This window comes from Apaloderma vittatum, unplaced genomic scaffold (assembly GCF_000703405.1).
Source record: "Apaloderma vittatum isolate BGI_N311 unplaced genomic scaffold, ASM70340v1 scaffold1868, whole genome shotgun sequence".
In the NCBI taxonomy this organism is placed as follows: Eukaryota; Metazoa; Chordata; class Aves; order Trogoniformes; family Trogonidae; genus Apaloderma; species Apaloderma vittatum.
The window spans coordinates 162,492-185,686 of NW_009730021.1; the positions used below are offsets into that span (position 1 = coordinate 162,492).

Below are 23,195 nucleotides of genomic sequence, written 5' to 3' on the forward strand. Positions count from 1 at the left end.
GGATGGAGGAGAGAATCAGAAGAGTAAAAGTGAGAAAACTTGTTAGTTGAGATAAAGACCCTTTAATAAGAAGAGCAAAAGCTGCACACATCAGCAAAGCAAAACAGAGAATTCTTTCACCACTTCCCATGGCCAGGCAGGTGTTCAGCCATCTCCAGGAAAGCAAGGCTCCATCGTCCGTAACAGTGACTGGGGAAGACAAACCGCGTAACTCCAAATGTCCCTCTCTTCCTTCTTTGCCCCCCAGCTTTATATGCTGAGCAAGTCGTCGTATGGTCCGGCATGCCCCTTTGGTCACTTGGGGTCAGCTGTTACAGCTGTGTGCCCTCCTGACCTCTTGTGCTCTGCAACCTGCTCGCTGGTGGCGGGGATGACGAGCACAACCAGCACACAGTGTATAAAAGTGTGAGGAGAGGTGGCAGAGCTTAACTTCTCTGTATGGTTGGATAAAATTTGAAAAAAAAAAACCAACAGGGAGCAGGGAGTAATATAGTTTACAGGACAAATTGTCACTAAAGTAATCTTTCCTTGTGAAAATACTTCACTGGGATATTTTAAGGATTCAGAATATGTTCACAAAGCCCTGGCAGTCATCAGAAAACTTACAAATAATAGGTAAACCTTACATCCCCGGGAGAGGCTGAGTGGGCACCAGATGGGGCTTGTAGGGCCCAAATTCATACTGCTGGCTCTGCCCACGAGCACCTGAGGGAGAGTTAATCTGCCCAGTTTATCTGCGTGGTGTTTGCTCATGTGTGAAACAGGGATATAGCACTCCTTTATAAAGTGCTTTGAGTTTTGTCAATAAAAAGAGGTAAAAGTATTGTATTTCAGATTTACTTGCAGAAACATCCCTGAGCCAGAGCCATTCCCATCTTTCAAAATATCCTTTCATAAATCATGAGGAAACCAGGCATTGATATGCAGCACAAACCCATAGGTGCTCTGAAGCTGGCCCAACTTTGCTGAAGGTGTTTATTTCTTCAGTCTAGAAGGAGTGTCAATATTATCATCCAATTTAAAATCCAGTTTGAGGAAGAGTGAGAATACTTTACCTATCTTTATGTACTGCTGAGACACCTGACAGGAACTCCATTTTGAAATGTCCGGGAATAAGCTTCACTTTCCAGATGTCATTTTCTTGAAAGCAGTTTATTATTTGTTTCTTGCAGATTCCCAGATACATCTATGAATTATATGACATATATTTCTAGATAAAACATTTATTCTTTATTTTTAGGCCAATGTAGTTCCCTCATTTAAAAAACATAATCAGAACCTCTACTAGAGCAGATGCAGTCTTTAATATGTGGCTCATAGCTGAGTTATGATTGTCACATATTTTATCAGTATGCTACATTTTTTATTAACAGATTAACATATAAATCTATTCATAAATCACCTTCCAAAGCTGCACCTAAAACCTCTCACTCTCAGCCTAGAGGTTTAAAGCTATTCCATAATAAAGCTTATACTGGCTGAACAAACTTTCTGGCAAATTCAGCTTTTTATTCTTATGGTTTCAGATTCCTGAATAAAATCTCCTTGGGTACACCCTTCCTGAAAATGACAGATACGGAGCTAGATTGTGGCTTTCAGGTGCATGTCTCCATTCCCAGGATTTATCTGAGGGAGAAGTTTCTACCTGGAGTGGGAGATGGGGAAAAAAAGCAAGGCATGTCAGACTGGAGGTGACCATGTCTGAAGGTCACACTTCATCCTCTAAGGACGCACTTCTCCAGCTCCTCACTGCAGGGAACCGTGCTCTTTAATAGGCTTCGGCGTATGCTGGTGGGAACCAACTTTGTGCGGATGTTACTCGGGCTGAAATTCAGAGAGCACAGAAAACAAATCTCACACTCTGTAGCATTGAGTGATTTCTGAACACAACATCCCTTCTGTCTGAGAGGGCCCAACTTAGGAGTCCATTTATAGCCAGCAAAGCTTTTAAGCTCAGGTCTAGCTTTAAATAAGTACCCTTTTTTCTTTGAGAATTGTCTGAGTTAAGAACATGCTGCATGCTCCACTGGGTGAGAAAACGTTTCAACGTGCATTCATAGATTTGCTGCACTGACTCAGAGCACACTGCCTGATCAATGCAATTGCCCTCTAAAGTGAATATTTAGGCAATAGGAAGTTTTCATGTATATTTTTACATATTTTTTTTTATATACATACATAAGTACCATATACAGAATGATCATGTATATATATAGGGTTGTATAGCACATGTTGGAGGTTCAGGAACTATACCTGTTTGGATTCATACTTTGCATTAAGCAAAGCAGCCTTCCCCTTGGCATCAGTGAAGGCTGCGGAGCTGATTTACATCTGGAGAGGAACTACCCTGTTACCCTCACTCAGTGGAGCAAGGGTTGTGTGATGACTGCCAGCCATGGATTGCCAGCCTGCTTTCTTCGGTAATTTGTTAGTCATCATTCCCTCCTTCCTTGCCTCACCTAGAAGTCAAAATTACTATGGGGGTTTTGGTCTTTGTCAGTAAACATTATGAGTAGGACTCAGAAACTGAGAATTTAATTAGCTACTGAAGTCACTTATGACAACAGTAACATATTGGTCTCTTTATTTGATAAAACCCTGTCAGGCATTTTATGTGTAGTGTATGAAGACTAATGTTCTTATTCGATGCACATCATAGTCAGGACCATTAAACATCCATTAGAAAGGGGAGGGGAAAATAAAAATGAAGAAAAAAATCCTTTGGACTCCTCATTTCTTGTAACCAACGTTGCTTCCGTATCTTGGCAAAATGTATTTTAGTTTGCCTGTTGACCCCTTTTTCTCTGTGTGCTGCTTCCCACTCCACCAGCTCCAGGAGTCTTTTGGAGATCTGTGTGTACTTACGCCCTGGCTGTCCCCTGCCCTGTCATACGCATTTTTCTGTGGCTGCTGCCAACAAATCCAGCTCTGCAGATGTTCCTGAGAAGCAAATCAGCCTCTTGGTGTAGGCTACACTATAGCTAAACTGACACTGATATAAACTGAGATTTATATAAAAATATGCTGCTTTTTTATTATTATTACTTTCGGGATGTCGGGTATCTTTAGACATGGGAGAGGTTCATTCTCCAGCTGCAGTGCAGGCTTACCACAAGGCACAGAAAGTGTTTCCTAGTTGTTCCTGTCCCAGTTAGGGCACTCTGATGCGATCGTTATTGAAGGCTTTAATGCAGGATGGGTTTAAGGCAGCACCTTCACCAAGAGCGGTCAGTGTGGCGGCAGCGACCTATTGAGTTCCACATGCCGAGCACAGGTTCACGCAGTCAGCTCCTACTTCTCCTGGGGAGGAAGGTGATACCTCCCACAGTCTCTCGCCCCGTCAGCCAGCCTGGGTTTGTCGAGGTGGTGAGCTGGTCGGTGGAGCCTGGGGAGAGGTCACCTGCCTCAGCTGGCGCTGGGGTTTGCCACTTCTCGGGGCTGCGCTCTTCCCACCTGAGAGCCAGCACCCCGACCCCTCCCTGGCGTGGGAGCTGAGCTGCACATGCTGGGGAGTCCAAAGTCGAGAGAAGTCCCTGAAAACACAAAGGACCAGCACTTTCAAGGCAAGCAGTGGAGCACCTGGGGCAATTAGTGCAAAAAAGCAGCAGGTTGTTGGATTTTTTGGAAGACTCAGAATACAGAGAAATATCTACATTTTATTCTCAAAGCAGCACTTAAGAGAGATCTAAATGAGTCACATCCCTTGCACTAGCTCTCTGCACAGGATTAAGTTTGACCCTCATAGCATCCAGTCATTTATAATGAAAGTATTTTAAAAAAAATCACCATTTATTGATTTGCACCTCTCTAAAAGGGCCCTTGAATGACCTCGTACATTTCCTTTAAAACCAACTATTCAGCTCTTAGAAAAAAAAGAACCTTTTTATAGTAAATACATTTCATGTCAGTGCCTGTGTTTTCTCCCTAGATAAATAATCCTACTTTTCTCTGTTAGTAACAGTTTAGCTGATGTGTGTTTTACAGCTTCTTTTAAATGCACCAGTTCTGAATGACTAATATATTGGAGCCTGCAGCTACGCAGCAGAGTCACTAACATGGCCTGCACAGCTCTCACCAGAGACCCCGAGCTGGGGAGCAGAGATGGGAAGAGTTTGCGCATCACTCCCACAGGACACCAATCCTGTCTGAGCACAGCAGATACAGCTTCCCCAAATTCTTTGAGAGCCCCAGAGAGCTTTGGCCTCCAAGGTTTCACCTACCTTCCCCAGGCACAAGGGCAGCACAACCTATGTGGTAAGAGGACGGAAGAGTACACAGGCACAAATTCATCTCTGCCCTATGGCATCTCCAGCCACCTTGACCAGAAAACAATGGCAAATTTTCAGGCTCAGAACCTTTTCTTTGGAGCTGCAGGAGGAACAGCAAACATCCAGCTAAACAACATCAGGCAACAGCTGCTCTGAGTTGCCTGCTAATGGGTGGGCAGTGGCAGAGGAAGTTTGGGGACGTGGCTGTGGGGTATAAATGAGCAGCTGGGTACTAGCACAGTTTTAATAGTCCATGGGAGCAAGGATCTTGGAGGTATTCTAGTGTCACTGAAGAGGTTCTTTCATGTAAAAGTTGCCACGCCATAGTTATAGCAGTCTGATGTGTTTCATTGGTAATGTGACTGAGTAGAGAGTAAGTTATTCTGAGATTGAGGAGGCCAAGTGGGAGGAGTCAGTGGAAGAAAATATGCAGAAAAATCAACTCTTTCTCTCCACTGCATAGAGGGAGGGTTTGGATAGCGTGGACTAGCTGCCTGGCTTGTAGAAAGCCTGGGGGTAGGTAAGGTAGTTTCCAGCCATCTCCGGTCTGAGCTTTCTTTTCACCACATATGAGGCTGAAATAATGATACTTTTGCTCTTGAAGTGCTTTGAAATATGTGTCTTTCTCTGTAAGACCTAAGTATTAGACATGATGGTATACACTTATAAATATAGGGAATTTGCCTTAATCTTGAGTCTGCAAAGTTGTTACATTCTGATTTGTAGCACGTGTGATATTAAGCAGTTGTTATCTTCACCTGTGCTTTCTAGGTAAGCAATTATGCAACTTCATCATGTCCACATTTAAAATGGACCAATTTTTCACTACTTCCTTCTAAACTTCTTAAATGAAAACCTTTTAATGTAAGAAGAGAGTAGTTGGAGTCTGGCAGGGAAAAAATGCAATAAAAATTATCACTTCAGATAAAAATACTTAAAATATAAATAATTCTGTACATTTGTTTAGAAAAGAGAACAGCTTGGAAAGAATTTGGGGGGAGGGTTAATAAAAATCTGTTTTCATCAGAAACGTTTGTGTCAAGAATGTGGATCAAATTCCGCACATTATTTTAATTATTAATTAATCACTTCAGAGAGGAGAGAAAGCATGATTTTGACGTTTTTGAGACAAGAGTGTTTTAATTCCTTTTAAGTAAACGAAAAGGAATAACGGGACTGCAGCCATTTGAATAGGCTGCAAGGTTGCTTAAAGAGAAGTGATTTGAGCTTTATTAAGACAAAAAAGTTCTTAAGTTAGCCCAGAAGTATTAAGACACGAACTGCAGATGCCTAAGAGGAGAGGATTTTGATGCATAGGGCAGAAAGGAATGATCAATGGTTCATGAATATAATACTGGTAAACACAGTCACAGGAGAAAAAATGTATGTGGCTAATATAATTGTTACAAATTTAGTAGCTTTTGCTGTGACATCAGTTACTGAGTATTTAAGAACAAGGCAGAAAAAAAAGATTTTTCAATACAAGATAAATGTGAAAGCTTTAAAAACTGTCAAAAAGAATTTAGAAGAAGCACAAATAAACGTCCTGCATTAATCCTGTTGGAGAATCATTTTGTGTTCCCTCATGTTAATTATAAGGCATATTCTTGAAAGTCTTTTGTAGAATATTTGACCCTGGTACAGGTCAAATGCAAGCATGCTGGAGGCGAGGTGAGGAAAGAGCCAGGTGGCAGGGGGAATGTAGGGGCAGGACTCAAACTGAAGGAAATTGGAAAATAAATCTTGGGTTGGCAGGAGAGCACAGACTGGAGAACAGAATAGTGGAGCTTGGAGGAAGGAATGAAAGACTCTGCATCAGAGTCATCTTTGCAGGAGAAGGAGCAAATAAATTCCTTGTAGAGATGAAGCTTGGCAGAGTTCGCTGCGACATCAGGTGCTGACGTCTGGTGTTGGAAAAGAGGAGGCAGAAGCAAGGCAAACTGTGACAGACCAAGCAGGGAGTCTGAAGGCATCTGTTTCCCAGCCTTAGGAGGAAGCCAGGTGGATCACAGCTCCGTGCAGCGCTGGGGCTCTGGCCGCTTGCAGCAGCGGCAGGCAGGGACTGCGTCCAGCTGGGCTTGGTGAGGAGGGGACTGTGGGGGTTAGGGATGCTTGAACTTCTGGTGGTGGGACAGGGGAGAAGCAGAGAGCCGTCTTCACTAATGTTGCGGTCCACTTTTGATTTAAACTGATGCGCACTTCCATCTTGCAGCAATAAACGTAAGACTTGAGAAGTGCCTTTTGGATTCTTGCTAAAGCGAGCCCATTGCTTCTTTCCCAAACTGACTCCTTGTGCTTCTCTGAGACAGGTATTGGATTGTATAAATCACGTGCTGAACTCAACCACTGCACATATTGCTAGTGATGTGATGGTGTTCGAAGTGTGAAGCTTTTGATGTAAAGATAAAAAGAAATTGAGAGATTCAGATCCTTTCTGGCTTGTCTTCCCCACTGACCACTGAAAAGTCTTGCTGTAGCTGTAGATAACTGTAGGCTGCTCAGAGCCTTCCAGTGTATTTAGGACTGGATGGATGCTGCCTTCATGCTTAATTGGAAATGCTGGGGAGAGGAGTTGGGGGCAGCATACGGGGAATTCAGCATTGTCGGTTCTTCACTTTCTCTGTATGTAAGTGTTCCTTGCTGATGGAGCACAGATGGTCTTAGATTAAGGAAGAAACATGCCAGAACTGCAAGCTAGGCTCAGACTGGAGACTTAAGCTTGACGTGAAATAAGCAGAAGGCTGTAATTAGCTTATCAAGAGCATTAGGCGCTTGGCAGAGGAAAGCAGGTGCATATAATGCACAATGTAGCTAAAGAACAATTAAAAAAACAAAACAATGAAATCTGTCTTATGAAATGTGGGGGACTTTTCATCACTGACTTCCTCTTCCAGCCTAGCCTAATAACATTTGAAAGCTCCTACTTATTCTTGGTTATTAGTGATTTATCAGTAACAATATTTTCTGACAGTTTGTGATGCTGAGCACCAGACCCCATAGAAGTCAGAGAGTCTAAAGGTCAAAACCTGGGTATGTTGCCAAAAACTTTTCTGAGAAGCTTGCCCCACACTTGCCTGTGCACCATGTGCACTCCCTGGTTGCAAATATCAGTAATCTCACTGCTCCTTTTTGTTCTTTCTGCCTGTCTTTTTGCAGCCACGCATTGTCTTTCACCTTAATGCTAGTATTCAGGATCACTGGGGCAAGAATTCCTATTTAATTTTAAGCAGACATGCCTAGCAGAGTGCAGCTGAGTATTCTATGTGCTTCCACAGTACATGTCAAAATGCTGGTGTCTAGGAACAGGAGTCTGGATCCTTTCTCCAGGTATGCAAAACAAATGGAAATTTGACATATGTCTGCTGAACTGAACAGGCAAAGTACAAAGACTCCTTTTCAGCTCAGGATTTAGAAATTTGTGTCCGTATTCTTGAAGCTGAAAAATGATTACTTTGAAATGGGGAATGGCAGGAGGCAGAGTCTGGTTTCACTTAAGTTCCTGTGGTACAGGCAGGCTCAGGCAGGATCTCTGTTTTCAGCCAGTCTCCCTGGCTTGTGCAAAACTGGCCTTGGCGAATTAAAGTAGTCTCAAAGATTTTTTTTGGTCTCAGTAATGCATCTTTCACTTAATTAAATATTTCTAGGGCTTTTTTTCCCTTTTGGTTGCACTACACCAAGCTTAAGTACACAACCAGAAAAGAATGTTGATAGAATAAATTGAATCATGTGCACATTTATTTGTTTAATCGCACACTGCCCCTTTTTTTCAAGTCAAGGCAGGACTCAGACCATGTTCAACCTTTTACAGAACTTTAATGGGACTATATTGCAGTGTTTGTCATCTGAAAGAGTATTTGGCCTACTTCTAAAGCCATAGACGTGATCTCCCTAAAGAAAAACAGGAGGCACAGAGCAGTGAAAAATATCGTGAGTTCTTCATTATTCAGTTTAATACTGCAGGATGTTCTGATTTTGATTCTTGAATCTCAGCCTAGTTCTTGGGAGAATCCAATTCAAACTGGACATTTCCTCAAACTTACTTTAGCTTCTTCTCAAAGCAAACAAATAAATGCTGAACAAGTATATTCAGTGATGTAACCTGGAGAGGAATAAAGAATGCAAGACTTCCTCGCTTTAGAAAGTTGATAATACACAGAGGTTTCATATGTGCTTCAGTGATTACATTTTTGATTTGAAGCTTATATGAGAAAATTGCTTTTCATAGCTGAACTCTTAATGTGGGTGCACAAAAATGCACTCAGTTGACTGTGCAGGATTGGTCCAGTCTGCCTCAGAAGCAGGGGGGGAGGGAACACAAAAAAATGTATAGCGGAGAATGCTTAACATCTCTACATAGCAGTGAGCTTCAGAGAGGCACAATGGCAAGGAAACCCAGAGCAGAAAAATGAAGGAGAATAAAATTGCCTTGCTTGATGCAGAAATACAAAGGAGACTATAGCCATGGTAAATTGATTTTGTACTGAATATGGGCTGGTCCATTGGAAGGGGTTTTGGACCTGCTACTCCAGAAATCATTGTGCAAAACAGTAAGAGGAGGCTGCTTAGAAGTCTTGTCATATCCATCAGTGGAGCCCACAAAGAGGAAGGAGGGATTTAGTTCTGAAAGGCAGCTCTGCCAAGGAGCATGCAGGGGTGAAGATGGACATCTTTTGGCGGTAGAGGAGCCTCAAAGGAAGAACTGCCTTCGCTTTGTCTAGGGCAACCATTGCTGTGACTCCTTTGGTTGGCTGCTTCTTAGAAACAGCTTGCTACACCTTGTCTGTAGCAACAGAAGGAAAAACACCCAAACACACACCAAAACCTGTTGTTTCCAGGATAAACAGTGCTGGTGGCGTGAGAAATAGTGCTGGGTGGTGCCCACTTGGCGTGTGTCAGTTGCACCTATGTGTTCATCAGCTGTACTTGTATTCCTGACCTGCGTTTGACTTTATTTTTCCTGTTTTTCTTTAATCATTTTTGGCTCAGTGTATTCTAACCTCTTTATTTTGTTGTTTTATTGATCTGTCATATAATCTTATGTCTCTCTAATCTCCAGTACATTTAGTAAATGCCTGTTATCATAATCTGTAAACTGAATGGGACATGGCAAGAAACCAAATTCCACTGTGGCTTTTAATTACCCAGTACGCTAAAAGTCTTGTCTCAGTTTATGTATGCTTTTGATCTTCAGTAGTAGGAAACACTGTAAGTCATCTTTCCTTAATATCCACTGTGCTGTTCTCCAGTTCCTGATGTTGTCATTCATTCAAAACTGGCTATGGGTGAGAACTTTAAGCTCTTTTTTTCCTAGCATGTCAACTATCCCAGTTAACTATGACTATCAGTTTGCATTTAGCCCTGTCCATGCTTTTGCAGTCTTAAAAGCAATAGAAATACGCAATGGATTAAGTTGTTTTCAAGAAAGATAAGCATTCCTGTAGAGTACTTGCAACTAAATCATTGTGGTGTTAAACACTTTCAGGCAAAATGAAGTAGATCATCAACAAAATGAAATCGTTGTCACAGACTGACTTTTTTTTTTTTTACATAGAATGATAAAAATACAAACCCTAGATAGTGAAAACAGAAATCCAGTGCCATCTTTATTTCTTGTGTTCAAAGCTGTATTTTTCTTCCCAAGTATCATGTTGGCGTATTCATCTAACATTGCTGCATAAATATGTAGCTGTCAGTCTCAGCTCGGCATATAGCCACAGCAGAGTGTGTACTCCTTCTTTCTTTACCCTTATGGACAGCACTGCAATCCAATCTGTTGCTAAAACCTGTAATCTGGGCATCATTCCTGGCTTCGGCAAGCCCTTCTGTTCAGGTATAGCATCACATCCATAGCTCCTCTTGTTGCTGGATCATCAGTATCTTTGCACCCTTCCACTGATCCCCCTCTATTAGGGTGTGTATCCTTGTTGCATTAAATGCTTTAGTGCTTGTGATACCTTCAAGGGTCTTTCACAGACCTGCTTAGCGCTTCCCGTGAGACATTCACCCTACTCTGAATCAGCCCATGAAGTCAGCATCTCTCTCCCCCTTGGTCAGCGTGCCTTCTCTTGCTTTCTTCCATGCGTCCCCTGTGTGTCTCAGAAGAATCCCAACCCTGGCATACTCACATTCTTCTGATTACAAAACCCTCACCAGGAGTTACAGAGCTGGTGAGCCAGGACCTTCCCTACTGTGTGGTTGTGCTCTGTTGTGCTCCTCTCTTGCTCTGAGCTCTGCCATCCGTCGCTACCAGTTGCCTTACACATCGTTACACTGTGCTCATAGTGCATTTTGGCAAGGCTATACCTACACAGGCTTGTACAGGGAGTCCTGGACTATGATGGAGGCTCTTAGACGCCATGAAAACTGCAAATTTGGATGACCAAGAAACTTCCATTTTGTCTAAAAGTTCAAATTCTCCTCTGTGTGAAATTCAGCATCGAGTTACAAGTATTTTACACCAGGGTTACTGAAAATATGCTTAAAACACTGGGAAGTCAATCAGCTCACTTCAGATATGAATTTTAATTTGACAATACCTCCTCAAGGTTGAGCTGGCTGCTCCATTGTAAGCTGTCCATTGTACACTAAAAGGTCTGAAAAAAGTACAGGTTGTAATCTTGATGTGACTGTCTTCATTGTTTATCTTAGAAAACATTTTAGTTTTAGTACTTGATATCAATGTTCTTTACTAACGCTTTAGACAATTATCTTTAATGATAAAACCTTGTACTTTCACAGTGTTTTCCATTTGGGTACACTGTAGAAACCGTGATCTGTTAAGCCTCATGCAATGCTCCTTTCGGATAAGAAGTGTGGTGTGGAGTTGTACATTCCTAGCTGACACTGCAGAGAGAGAGGAGTGTCTGATTTACAGACCTTGTGCTGTTTAAGGGAGTCTCCTGCAGGAAAAGTGGAAGTTGAAGGCACCAAAATGCAAATTTTTATTTTTTCATGGGACTGTGGCCTTGCCCCAAGATGTCAGAAAGAAGATGGGATGAGCGACATCTTGCCCATTGTTCTAACCTCTAACCTCTCTCCCTTTTCACCCCCACTGATTCAGTAGATGCATTTTGTGATACTAGGAAAAAAATGCTGTCTAAGAACTGATTTTGTGCTAGACAGGAAAGTTTTTAGTCCTCAAGAGAGCCAAGTTCAGTGCTCATCTCTGCCTCTGACATGCTTGGTAACGTTTCCTAGAGTCAGTTGACCTCTCTGTGCTTCTGGTTTTCCTTTCCTCCCATGTGCCTCTGTTGTCTGTTTAGCTTGTAAGTGCTCTCAGACAGAAATCCTCTCCCACAGCATGTTTGTATATTGCCTAGAAATATCGGGTCACAATCTCAGTTCATGCCTCTACGTGCTCCTATAATACAAGTAAATAACAAGGGATTTTGAAGCTGTGAAAGAGAGTTAGATCAGTAGCATTGACCATCCAAGAACCCAAAGCAGCTGAAAACTTTCCCTCAAAAACTAATATTTGCAGTTGAAACAGACACAGTTGAAACAACAGAGGTACAGGAGGTTACCCACTTGCCGCTTGCTGCAGAGCTGTGTTACGGAGATGTGCTTTCTGCACAGGAGGAGAACTCTGAGTTTTACCTTGCATCTGTGATAAGAGAGGACCATGAACAGCGTGGGTAACCATGGCTCAGCTGATGTACAGCAGCTCTTTGTGCTGGGAAGACTTGATGAAAGAAAATAGGGCTCCTGTACCTGGAGGCTGAGGCGTTGTTCTGCTGCGTGTTACAGCGATACTCCGTCCGGCTGTGCAGACAGTATGAAAAACTGCGAGGTGGGAGGACACACTCGATGCTAAATCAATGAGGCTTAAAAATTAAATGAAGAAAGAGAATGTAGTTAATCCTCCTGGAAACTCTCCTCCTTGTCTATTGGGTGTGGATGTACACCGGTTTGATAGTTTTGTACAGTAAGTGGGCCAGAATGGAGGAACTTCCCTCAGACTCTTGTGGTTCTCTTTGTAAGGTTGTGATAAGAGTCCGTGAGATAAACATGAATATCCTAAGATGGTGTTATTTGGAGCTGAGTTAAAAATCCATTCTGAAAACAAGAAAATCCTTCTTTATGATGAATAGTTCCTTCCTTACTATGCCTGATTCAGAGATTAAAGTTATGAGAACTGAAACCCACGGATGGATTTTTTTGCATGTTTGCCAATCTTCATCTTCTAAGTGTTACAGTTTGAGGTCTTCCCCAGCTGATTTACAGTCTGGCCACTCAGAAAAGTTGTGAAACTGGGCCAGTCTGGTGATAGGCACTATGGCTGCTGTGTTTGAATGAAGCAAACAGCTTGAGTTTTACCTCATCTTGAAGGTTCTGAGATCACTTAAGGGAAATCAATTAAAAATTTGATAAAACACAATGCAGTCGCTTCATCCAAGCCCTCTCCTCTCCCTGCAATGAATTGACTGAATCTTGTCATCATTGCTCATACCTGTCACTGCACGCAGCAGCGATCTGTAATTTGTGTAGTGCGGTACATAGCAGAACTCTTTATTGAAGCTTGGCATTATGTTCTTTCAGTATTAGTTGTCTGTTTATCAGACGTGTTTATCGCAGTTTTAATAAATTACCGGTGTTGGAACTTCAGAAATCGCCTCTAGGGTATTAAGCTGCTGTGCTTTATTATTAAGAAGTTAGACTTCAATAAGTCATTATTTATAGAGCACTGTAAATGCGCCTTGTCCTTGAGAGACGAAAGCCAATCCTTCAAAAAGGGAATTTAACTTTCCACTTTTAGACTAAGGCAGACAGTCTTTACGGAGAAGTCCTGGAAGATTAAATAGGGAAGAAGTAGCTAAAGTGTTGTAGAAATGTTTTTACAGTACGCATCATAGAAACTAAAGTTAGACAAGAACTGTTTCCTACAGAACGTCTTTCAAATATTTTTTTCTTCTTAAGTGCTGTAAGATCCAGCACTTACCAATTTCTTTTAAATGCTGTGGAATTTACCTAGGGAAGGGTAGACTGATACTGATGCTATCTTGCATAGAGACTGTAAAGTGTATAAGAAATAATCTTATGGAATGGATTTGTCATTATCAGCAAGACTATCTAAGTGGTATTTTAGAGGTCTGAAATCTGTTCATCAGTATGGATGAAAAGATTGATGCTGACACCTTGTAGGGGAATGAACTGTCCTCTAAGCAGCCACTACACGAAGGACTTGGTCCGCACCCCAATTTAGCAAGGTCCTTAAGCATGTGTTAAGCTAAACTGCTCCAGTAGTGTATGTAAATATGTGCTTTATTTCCATTAAAATTGGCAGAGATTAGATGCAGTGCAGAAACATGGTCCCTCCGTGTTCCTTTCTCCCTAGACTTGGAGGGAAGTTTCCATACCTTGTTGTGAAATGAGCTGATCAAATGTAAATAAGAAATTCGGAGATTTTGGCCTGGTCTAAGGAATCCAGGAAGCTGCTGTCAAGGCAAGTCTTTTTTTTTTCCAGAGGTACATTTCTCTGAACATATTAGTGCCTTGTACAGTTGCTGGAAAGGAAGATGTAAATAAATAAACAGGGAAAGAAATGACTCTGCCAGCTCAGGTCTCTGGTGCACAGTAACTGTCATATCACAACACCTCCTGCCCTCCTTCCTCATGCATAACTCAGCAAAGGGTGATGTGACTGGCAGACTCTGCTCAGGGTGCCCTGCATGGCACAAGCAGAGAACCAAAGTCACTCCTTACTCTGTGAGCAGATTCAGAAATCTCCCATGGGTGCTGCAGAGGGTTAATGGAAATGGAAGCTCCTGCCGGTAGCAATCGCTGCAAACCTGAGCCTGGGACACAAGGTGCTGCTTCTGCTGACGCTTCTGCTGACGTTAGCAGGAACTTGAGGAACTCAATACCTTTTAGGAAATACTGGGCATCACAGAATCAGTCTCTATTTTGTTGTTGTTTGGGGATTTTTTTGCAGTAACCTTGTACTTTTTTTTTTCTATGTCCTTCCAAACATACACAATGTATGTTTTTGTACTATGCTTTTCTTGCCCATAATAGGAGAGAAAAACATGATTCTGAGTCTATCTGTAGGCATGCAAGTCTGCCAGTAGCTTGCACAGAGTACTTATTTAATGGACACGAGGTTGGTAACAGCTGGATAGATTTCCAATAAAAGACTTTAGAAATTAAGAACAGGTTCAATTTACCTGATAAATATGCATGTAACCTATTATCTACCAGTCTTCACTTTCCAATTTTAAAACAATGGTCTTATTTTGCACAAAAACCTACAACCTCAGTTGTGCAAGTACAGTGCAGGGATTAGTGTATGCTTGATATATTAAATTAGTATGTGGTGTTTGCAGTAATTATAAATTGCTGGCCTGAATGTAAAAGCTGGTCCATAGAAGTTGAAGAGATTTTCACATCAGCACTTGAGGATTCACGTAACTATTGATAACAGGACTTGCTAGTGACAGGCAGCTACCTTGGATGCCAGCACTGGGATGTGCAAGTAATTAGATAAATGTATCTAGAAAGCTTCTCTCAGCAGTGCGTGCTGAATAACTGATTTGACAGCACATGACAAGCCAGGATTTCTAGAGCACTGTTGGTCTGAACTGGGAGCAAACCGTGATACTCATAATTTATTAGTAGAGATGTTAACTCTTTCTTTCTGTGTCTGAGCACGACATTTGAGTGTTTAGATATGTACCAAGATTAGCCCTTGTGGCCCATTTCTATTTCTAGGTGGGCGGTGTTGCACCAGGTCCACACGGTTGTGCACGTGGTTGTACACAACTGCTTCTCCTGTGATTGTTCTCTTTCATGTGCTTTCCTAAAGATGCAGAAATAAAGCACCTCTTCCCCCCTTTTCTTTTGAATTAAGAAAATCTGCCTGCAGAGAACTCCAGAACAGAAATAGAGATGTGACGAACCAGGTGTCCATGCAAATAGGCTGAATGGAAGGCACATTTAATTGCATTTTCAGTTCATAGATGAAGTTGCTAATAGTCTCCTGCCTATCTGCACAGGTGGCTGGGCAGTCCTGCTCATGGTTGGCATATCTCTTGTCTTACACAGCAGCTGTAGCCCTGAGCTGATTGTTTCATTTGCATGGCACATAACTCTAAGTGTTCCTCCATTCTGCACATCGACCATGTGGTTGTAGAGGAGGTCATCAAAGTGTCTGGGAACAGTTAGAAACTGCTTTTCTTCTGGAAATGCAGGAGGGAGGAGATAGTGGAGAGCTAGTAAGGAGGCAGCGTGAGGAGCTGGAGTGTCTAGGTAAGGATGTAAGGGAAGGAATTGTTGACATCTTGACAGCCTAAAAAAGTGTTTGCTTGGTTGCTTAAGCACATGACAAGAAGGGAAACTCCTAGAAGAAAGTGTGTAGTGTCCTGTGTTTGTATGTAGCCTTGCTCCTAGGTCTGTCACATCTTCATCCAGGCTGTTTTCCATGACCCATGCCATGAAAGTTGTTTTATTGCCACATGGGTCCAGAGCTGTCTATGCTACTGCTTTTGACTGATGTGTAGCAGGATGTACAAAAAAAATAATCCCTTATGTGTTTGCTGGAGATGGAAAACTTAAATATCTAAGACAACTGAGAAAATGAATCATAATTTCAGGACGATGACCCAACTGAGTGACCAAAAACTTCTGGTGGATACAGTTTGTACCTCATGCAAGTGTGCAGAGGCAGCTTTCAGCAGTAAAAAGAAGTAGTATTAATTTGGTTTATTGAGGGATATGAGGAAAGGGAGGGAAGGCACTTAAGTCAGTGCAAGAAGCCACGTTGGCCACGTTATGATCGGGTAAGGAGACGGAAGTACAAAGCATCCCTTGGGGTGCTGTAGTGTTACACAATGTTAAGTGGGTGTCTGCCTCGCTGAGAAACATGGACACACACAGGTGTACTCCAGAAGAGAGATCTTTCTGACGGTTTCTCTGTCGAATGTCCAGGGTGTAGTTTGATACTGGGGCAGAATGAATGTAAGGCAGAGGAGGAAAATTTGGTATGGAAAGGAGGGGCTTGGGTTGGGCATAGCAGTGAGATGCAGGAAGTAGAGCACCAGTGTTACACAGGGAGTTTGTGCGGAGAAGCCCAAGACAACAGCGATTTTCAGAGTGGCACGTTTTGATCTGAGAAGACAGCTGATTGGTCAAGTGAAGAAACCAAACAGTACTGGAAAACTCACGTGAAAGCCCCAAGCTCAGAGGTGCGAGCCTTTGCGTGTCCTCTTACCTGGTCCGACCCATAGGCCATAACCACAGCCGTGTGCGGGCTCCTGGCAGCCCAGCAGAATGACTTGCCTGGGTTGCAGGTCAGCTGACTGATGCATGTTCGTAACTTACAGTGCAATTATTTATACATACGTTAGCTGCTTGGCTTTGCAATTACATTTTTATTATTGACAAGATGTTCTGCTTTGCAGGGTCATGAATATTTTCGTAGAGTCACTAGAGGTTGTTGGAGTTACTCAGCCCTCAAACTAGCTCCTCCCTGTCCCCCCAAACCGTGTGTGAGACTAGTAAAGCAAGCTCTGGGTTGCCATATTGCCTAATTATCCTCTTAATTCTAATGAAATGCACCCTGACTAATGGTGCAGTCATGAACAACATGTTCCTATAATTTGGGCCATCACCAAGAACTTCTGTTATCGTTAGATTCATCAAGATAGTGCTTCAGAAACCTGAAGGGCAGTGTTGCGTAATAAAACGTTTAGGCACCAAAAACATAGCTGGAGGGGACCAGGGCTCTGACATGAGCTATGTAAGGAGATGCCTCAAAGCTTTGCGGTGCAGGTGTCTGGCAGGAAGAGCTAGGTGTCCCCGAGGAGGCCAAATTTTTCTCTGTTGCATTGCTGCAGTCCCTGAAGACCCACAGTATTTGCAGAGAAGCAACATCGATTGCTGAAGTAACCCACGATTTTTGTTTTCATTTTGACCTGTCAAGCACTGTTAAGGTAAACTGGGCTGTATAACGGAGAGTGCTCTCTCTCTGTTTTTGAAATGGGAAGAAGAGCGACCTAATAAGGTATCTCTTCTCTGGACTTTTTTAAGTTATCAAAAATTGATTTGAGGTGCAAGGATACTGTGTTTAGAGATGAATATGGGCTCGTTTCAGGACTGGGGAACAAAATGCTGCTGCATAGTTGTTTTGCAGATGACAAGGGCTCCTGAGAGTCACCAGTCAAAATTTCTTGCTTTCCTGTGATGTTTTATCGATGTGAGTCTCTCATCCAGTGACATATCCCCTCTCAGGATATGACTAAATGATCCTTTTCCAGCAAGGACTTATCCCAGCTCTCACAAAAACACTTCTGAGGCACAAGCCTTTGGCCTTCAGCCTGGATTGGACTGCAGCACATGGGAGGTATTTCCCAAGCAGCTCCCAGGGAGAGATCTGTGCTCTTCCCTTCTCCCACACGATCTTTGCCTGTGCTCATAAAGTCTTACTTCAAGTCGAGTTGAACTGAAAGCTAATGGAGAAGATACCTTTTTTTTTTTTTAAATGAGGTCTAAATATCCCTTCCCCAAACGTTGCGTATGAATGAATTTCCTGGGTGGTGGTTTTTCTTGAGGTTCTGAGTGAGTATCTGCATGGTCTGGAGCTGGGGGTGGGAAGATTGGTCCCCTCTTCTTTCTGATCTCCCAGCTTTCTCCTGCAAAAAAACAGGATTTATCATGTGTCAAGGGGACCATTTCTGTGGAAGCCCAGAGTTTAAAAAAATATATTGGCTGCAGTGAGAAGGTTCAAGAAAAGTTCAGATCCAGACCAAACTTTGAAGCCATTTCCTGCATTGGTAATGGACTGGGGCAGGGAGGGGAGTGGAGAAATCCTGGCTCTTTCAGTGGAGCTTTGGATCTGTATCTGAACTTTGCAAGCTTGGCCTTTCCCTATGTAACAGAGCTATTTTTCTTGTACTCAGAATGATGTATTATGTATGGTATGGATGTTTATATGTATTTTCACCTCTAGCTAACAATACCTGCTTGAATTTGTTAGGATTATTTTTAAAAAGTGCTGAAGGGAGGAAAATTGCAGAGGGCACTGAATGATTGGGTATGTTGCTGAATATTTTAAATCTAAAAATTCTCTCTAATACAGCCTTGCTGGTCTTGACTTTTCTTGTGAACGAAGGGGCCTCTGTGCTCCGAACCGGTCAGTCAGAGCTGACTGGGGATCCTACATGCTCTTGGCCCCAGTCAGTACTGCCCTCGGCCCTAAAGCAGTTTACTCCACCACAGGATCTGACCCAACTTGTCTGGCATCACAAATCCAACCTTTCTTCTCACTTCCCATCTCTCCAGGTTTCACCTGTCAGCTCTTGGTTGTTGTTTTATCCTGCTCACTTCACTGCAGGATTACTTAGAAAGCGATAACCTTGTGGGTAAATTCAAGGCGACCAGCAGATTTGGGTAGAACTACTGGACTTTGCTGTGGGCATGTTTCTGTTTTGGGGATGAAAGTCAATAGTTTTATACAACACTGTCCTCTTTGAAAAGAAGGTGATGGCTCAGTGTGTGTGACTTATGCCTTGGACCTTCCAGTTGAATGATGATCAGAAGTTGTATTTACATGTAAATTAAAGTCTCTCCTCTCTTAACATTCCAGTTGCTTCTGCCTCTGGACTTCTCATCTGTTTATCATTTGTGTGCACTGTGAGCACAGTGGGATGAGATACATGTTTACCGTCACAAGGCTGCTTTTAAATTGGGCTGTGTAAATTGGCTGGAGATACTTGCTTTTGTTCTGGGAGTCTCTAGCCATGGAGGTTGGTGGCATTGTCATGTGACTTGTGCAATTTTGTTTCTCAGGCAACAGCATGGGGTTCAGATGAAGACACCAGGAGGTCCTGTCAAAGTAAAGGGAAAACAGAGGTAAGTTTTGCTTTGCTGCAGTGATACTGTGGGTAAATTTATTTGCGTCATGTGAAGTCCACACAGGGAGCATCTGACACCAGCCTGAGCTTGTAAATTTGCAGCAGTTTAGATCTACCACCACAAGGGTGTAAGCACCACTGAGCAAACCATTTCAAAGGCCCCCTGTCCAAATTCTCAGACTTGCTCTGCATGAAATTTAAAGGTGATTTCACTACTAGAGAGGACACAATTTGTGATACATCAGGGAGCAGAGTGGTGGAAGCCCGGCGTAACATGTTGCAATGGGGTCTGAGGCCGGGCAGGCTGGCTTAGTCAAGGTACTCAGCAGTGAGCCGCTGGCATTTGGCCACGCAAGCTTCAGTGCTTGTTTGTGGTTAGAGTTCATCTTTGTAGAATTTGCTTGAACGTGAGAATTGAATCTGCTAGCACACTGCAATCTGTTCAGGGGGAATATTATAGAGCTCCTTTGGAGGCAGATACTGTCTGCTAAATTGCAGTTTAAAGTAAGAATTGCTTGAATCAATGCATGCTGTTCTAGAAGTTCAGAGTTTGCAGGCATTTCTGATCCAAACACAGGTCCCCTCTGCCCTTCTGAGAAACTAAGACAAAGCTGTCTGTCTAAAAGTAGGAAATATTTTGATTTTTCAGATATTATGTTAGTACTGTTCAGAATCTTCAGGCCTCAGCTGAGAGAGTGTCCTATTGTCCTTAATAATATACTGCCGAGGGTTCTCAGCCTAAACCAAAGGAGTTGGACAAAGGATACGAGCAGCTAAGCATGATCGTTGCTTAGACAGACAATTAAGCAGAGAGTGATTGTGTGGCTGACCCAAAATGCTTTAATTCTGCCAAGTTTCAGATCAGTGCTTTAAACATAGGATTATGTGATCTTCCATTTTCATTTTATATAATAAACTTTCTGTGATTACTGTATTAACTTGTGCATACACAAAAAGGCTAGTTTGAGTATTGCTGAATAGGCAACAATTTCCTTCAAGTCGCCCTGGAGAACAGGAATGAATATCCTAGAATATCTGTTAGAGTTTCGGGTAGGATCTACATTATGCAGGAGAACACCATGGAAAGAAAATGGGTTGGGCTAGATGAACACCAAATATGGCCAGCCATGAGAAGAAGAACACAGTAGAAATGGGACAACATTAAAAAACTCCAAAACCCAAGACATGAGAAATTTTTGAATTTGCAGTCTTTGTACTTTAAAATGTGTAAGAAAAAGGTTTCTCTCTTTTCTTCTATTGTATCATTTGTGAGATTTAAATTGTATCCTATTTTTCATGAGGAATTTGGATTTATAACCCAGAATTATCTTGTCAACACCTGGATAAAACCATACATTTGACTGGACAAATTCTAGGATAATTTCAATTTGTCCTTTTACTGTCATGGCAAAAAGTAAGCGATGGTCTGAGTATGTTCACTGCTGCTGTCTCCTCACACTGCAAAGAGTATGCCAGAAATTTCATGAGGATAATGCTCTGAACACCTGAGTGTTTGCTGATTGTGATCCAGAGCTTGAAATTGTTTGGTGGGCACAATGGTCATGGATGTGAAGTTCTGACAAACAACGATTGAGCAGATTGTTAGACACTTCTCGACCTAGAATTAATGGCAAGCAGATGTGTTGGCTAAGAGTCTGACCTGAGGACAAGAAGCTTAAAAGCAATGTCAGAAGGATTCTGCAGTAGCTGGGTAAACTCAGACCTCCCAAGTCTGTATCTACCCTAACCTGTGTGTTCATCACTGAGTCCCTCTTGGAGTGAGTCTACACATTCATTGTGACACTGTAGAGAAATGACTTAGCACTAGCTCGAAAAATACCAGTTTTAGCCTAGCTGGCTGGTGAAATGCTTTACTCCAGCTAAGAAGTCCAGCTCTGAGGCAGCATCTCTGCCCTTGGCTGGGTAAGTGCAGCAAGTGAGGGCAGCACTAATGTGCGGGTTTCTGAATGTGTTGTGTACCACCGCTGCAGAGCTCTGTCTGCCGCAGCTCCGCTTTGTCAAAACTTGACTAATGGCAGTTTTCTACCTAGCACAGATGATTTGATGATAAATATGTTATGGATTGTCAGGCACTTAGATATGTGGTGATAGGGGCTAGAAATAAGGAGGACCTTTGGCTCTCACATTAATTCACTGTGTAGTTTGAGTAAGTTATATGACGGGTCCATTTTCCTTGCCCATTGAATAATATATGTATTTTAGGGTGAGGTTTTTCAGACTCACCTAGTGTATTAAAATGCCTTTTTTTTCCCCTGTCATTCCTGTTGAGTATCTAAATCAGATTCTTCCTGCTGTTTAGAAAATACCTTCCTAAAATGCTTAGAGCTCCACTACAAGGAAAATAAGTGCAAGAATAACAGCCACAGAATGCATATCACAGAATTATAATTATTATGGCATGATAGTTGCTCCACATTTGAGTACCTGTTGGCCAGAGTAAGGGGAGATGAGAAATCATGGCTGTTTCATAGGAATTCAGGCCCACTGTGACCACCAAATCCTTTTCACAGCTGATAGTCTCCCAGTCTATACATAGAGCCCATTTATTCCTTGCTTTTTAATGTATAGTATCTTACAAAAATATATTTTGTTTGTTGGGTCCAGCTCACCAACCATCCTATCATATATCACTATATATATAGCATGGCATTCGCCTCACTGGTAATTACCGTTTCTTTAATTATTGGGTTATCCACAAACGTCTGTTAAAAAATATATTGGTACTGGGCTAACACCACCCCATCTGGGGCCCTGCTAGAATAGCAAGTTTATGAATGATTTCACCCTGAGGACTTTTTTTAAGCTCAGTAATTTATCAGGTGTTAATCCATGAATGTATAAATACTTGAATCTGATTTTAAAATTAACTCTCCTCTACATATGTGGTATTAAAACAAACACCTCACGAAAGTCTCTTTCATTTATGTTTTTTTTATCAACTGAGCCTTGTGATTTCCTCAAAGAATTGTACATGCTTTACTTGCCATGTGTCTGGGGATCCACGCTGGCTTCTGCAAGTAATCATTCTTATTTTTGCAGCATTCATAAAATGTATCATGATCAGCACCTTAAAATTGTCCCCTGGAAAACATCCACATTACTGAGAGGCAATGCGGAGAACAAAGTCAGTGTTATGCTGACCCAATACATGCTGCCTTTCTTTCTGTCTTCCAAATGAAATCACCTGGAGGTTGTCCTTAAAATGAGTGATGGATAGAGCAGAAGGGGAGGAGGTGTATTAATTTCATTAGGAGTTGCTCAGCCTCTAGTTCATAATTGATTTCTCTCTGCATAACAGTCCACATCTACCACATCTAAGGAGTTTTGCCTGATGTGGAAAGTTGTGGCTTTCTAAACATGAGTACTTTGGTCTTGTTAAGCACAGAATTATTTGTTAACTTTCCAAAAGCAGCACAATATAATTTCAAACTGCGAAAAGGAACCATTTGTGAAAAATGGCAGTGAAAAGGGCACCTCTTAGGTTCCATCCAGGAGAAAGGTGATGCACTAATAACACTTCTGGATCAAGAAAAATCCAAGAGAAATGTCTGATAGGCATCCAGCTACTGCTTATTCCACCATACTGCCAGTATACTTTCTTCTTTTTCTTGTCCTGATCCTGGAGGGGTCTTATGATTCACACAAGGTTACAGGGAAATCCTAACCCAAGGCTTCAGCATGACTAAGTGGGTTTGGTGCAGAAATTGCTGATCTAATGAAGGAATCCGCTGTTAAGAGGCCTTCAAGTGGTGATGAGCCGCACAGAGGACGTGCCCTCCAGTTATCTAGTGGAACTGGGAATCTCAAGTCACAGGTAACAGGCATCCAGGTAGATCAGGTACCATATAAGTCCCCAGGCTAGTTGAAGTAACTGGGAGACAGATATTTTTTCCCACTTTGTAACTTAGAGATCTGAACCTACATTCCTAGTACTTTTGCTGAGCTATCAATGCAGAATCAGCCCCCAAATTTGATTTGAAGTCCATTAAAGAAAACTTGGCTGGAAAAATCATTAACAATTCTCTTTGCTATCTATTGCACTCAAAGGAGAAAGACAGCT

At 42.2% G+C, this 23,195-nt stretch overlaps 1 protein-coding gene across 1 annotated transcript in view; it reads left to right on the forward strand.

Moving 5' to 3' along the window:
* Positions 1 to 23,195, forward strand: part of LOC104277843 (semaphorin-5B-like) — a 79,856-nt gene that overhangs the window by 36,621 nt on the left and 20,040 nt on the right. Inside the window, exon 4 of the mRNA XM_009874617.1 lies at positions 19,050 to 19,112. Within this exon, the coding sequence (XP_009872919.1) occupies positions 19,050 to 19,112 (63 nt within the window). The remainder of the gene's footprint in view (positions 1 to 19,049; positions 19,113 to 23,195) is intronic.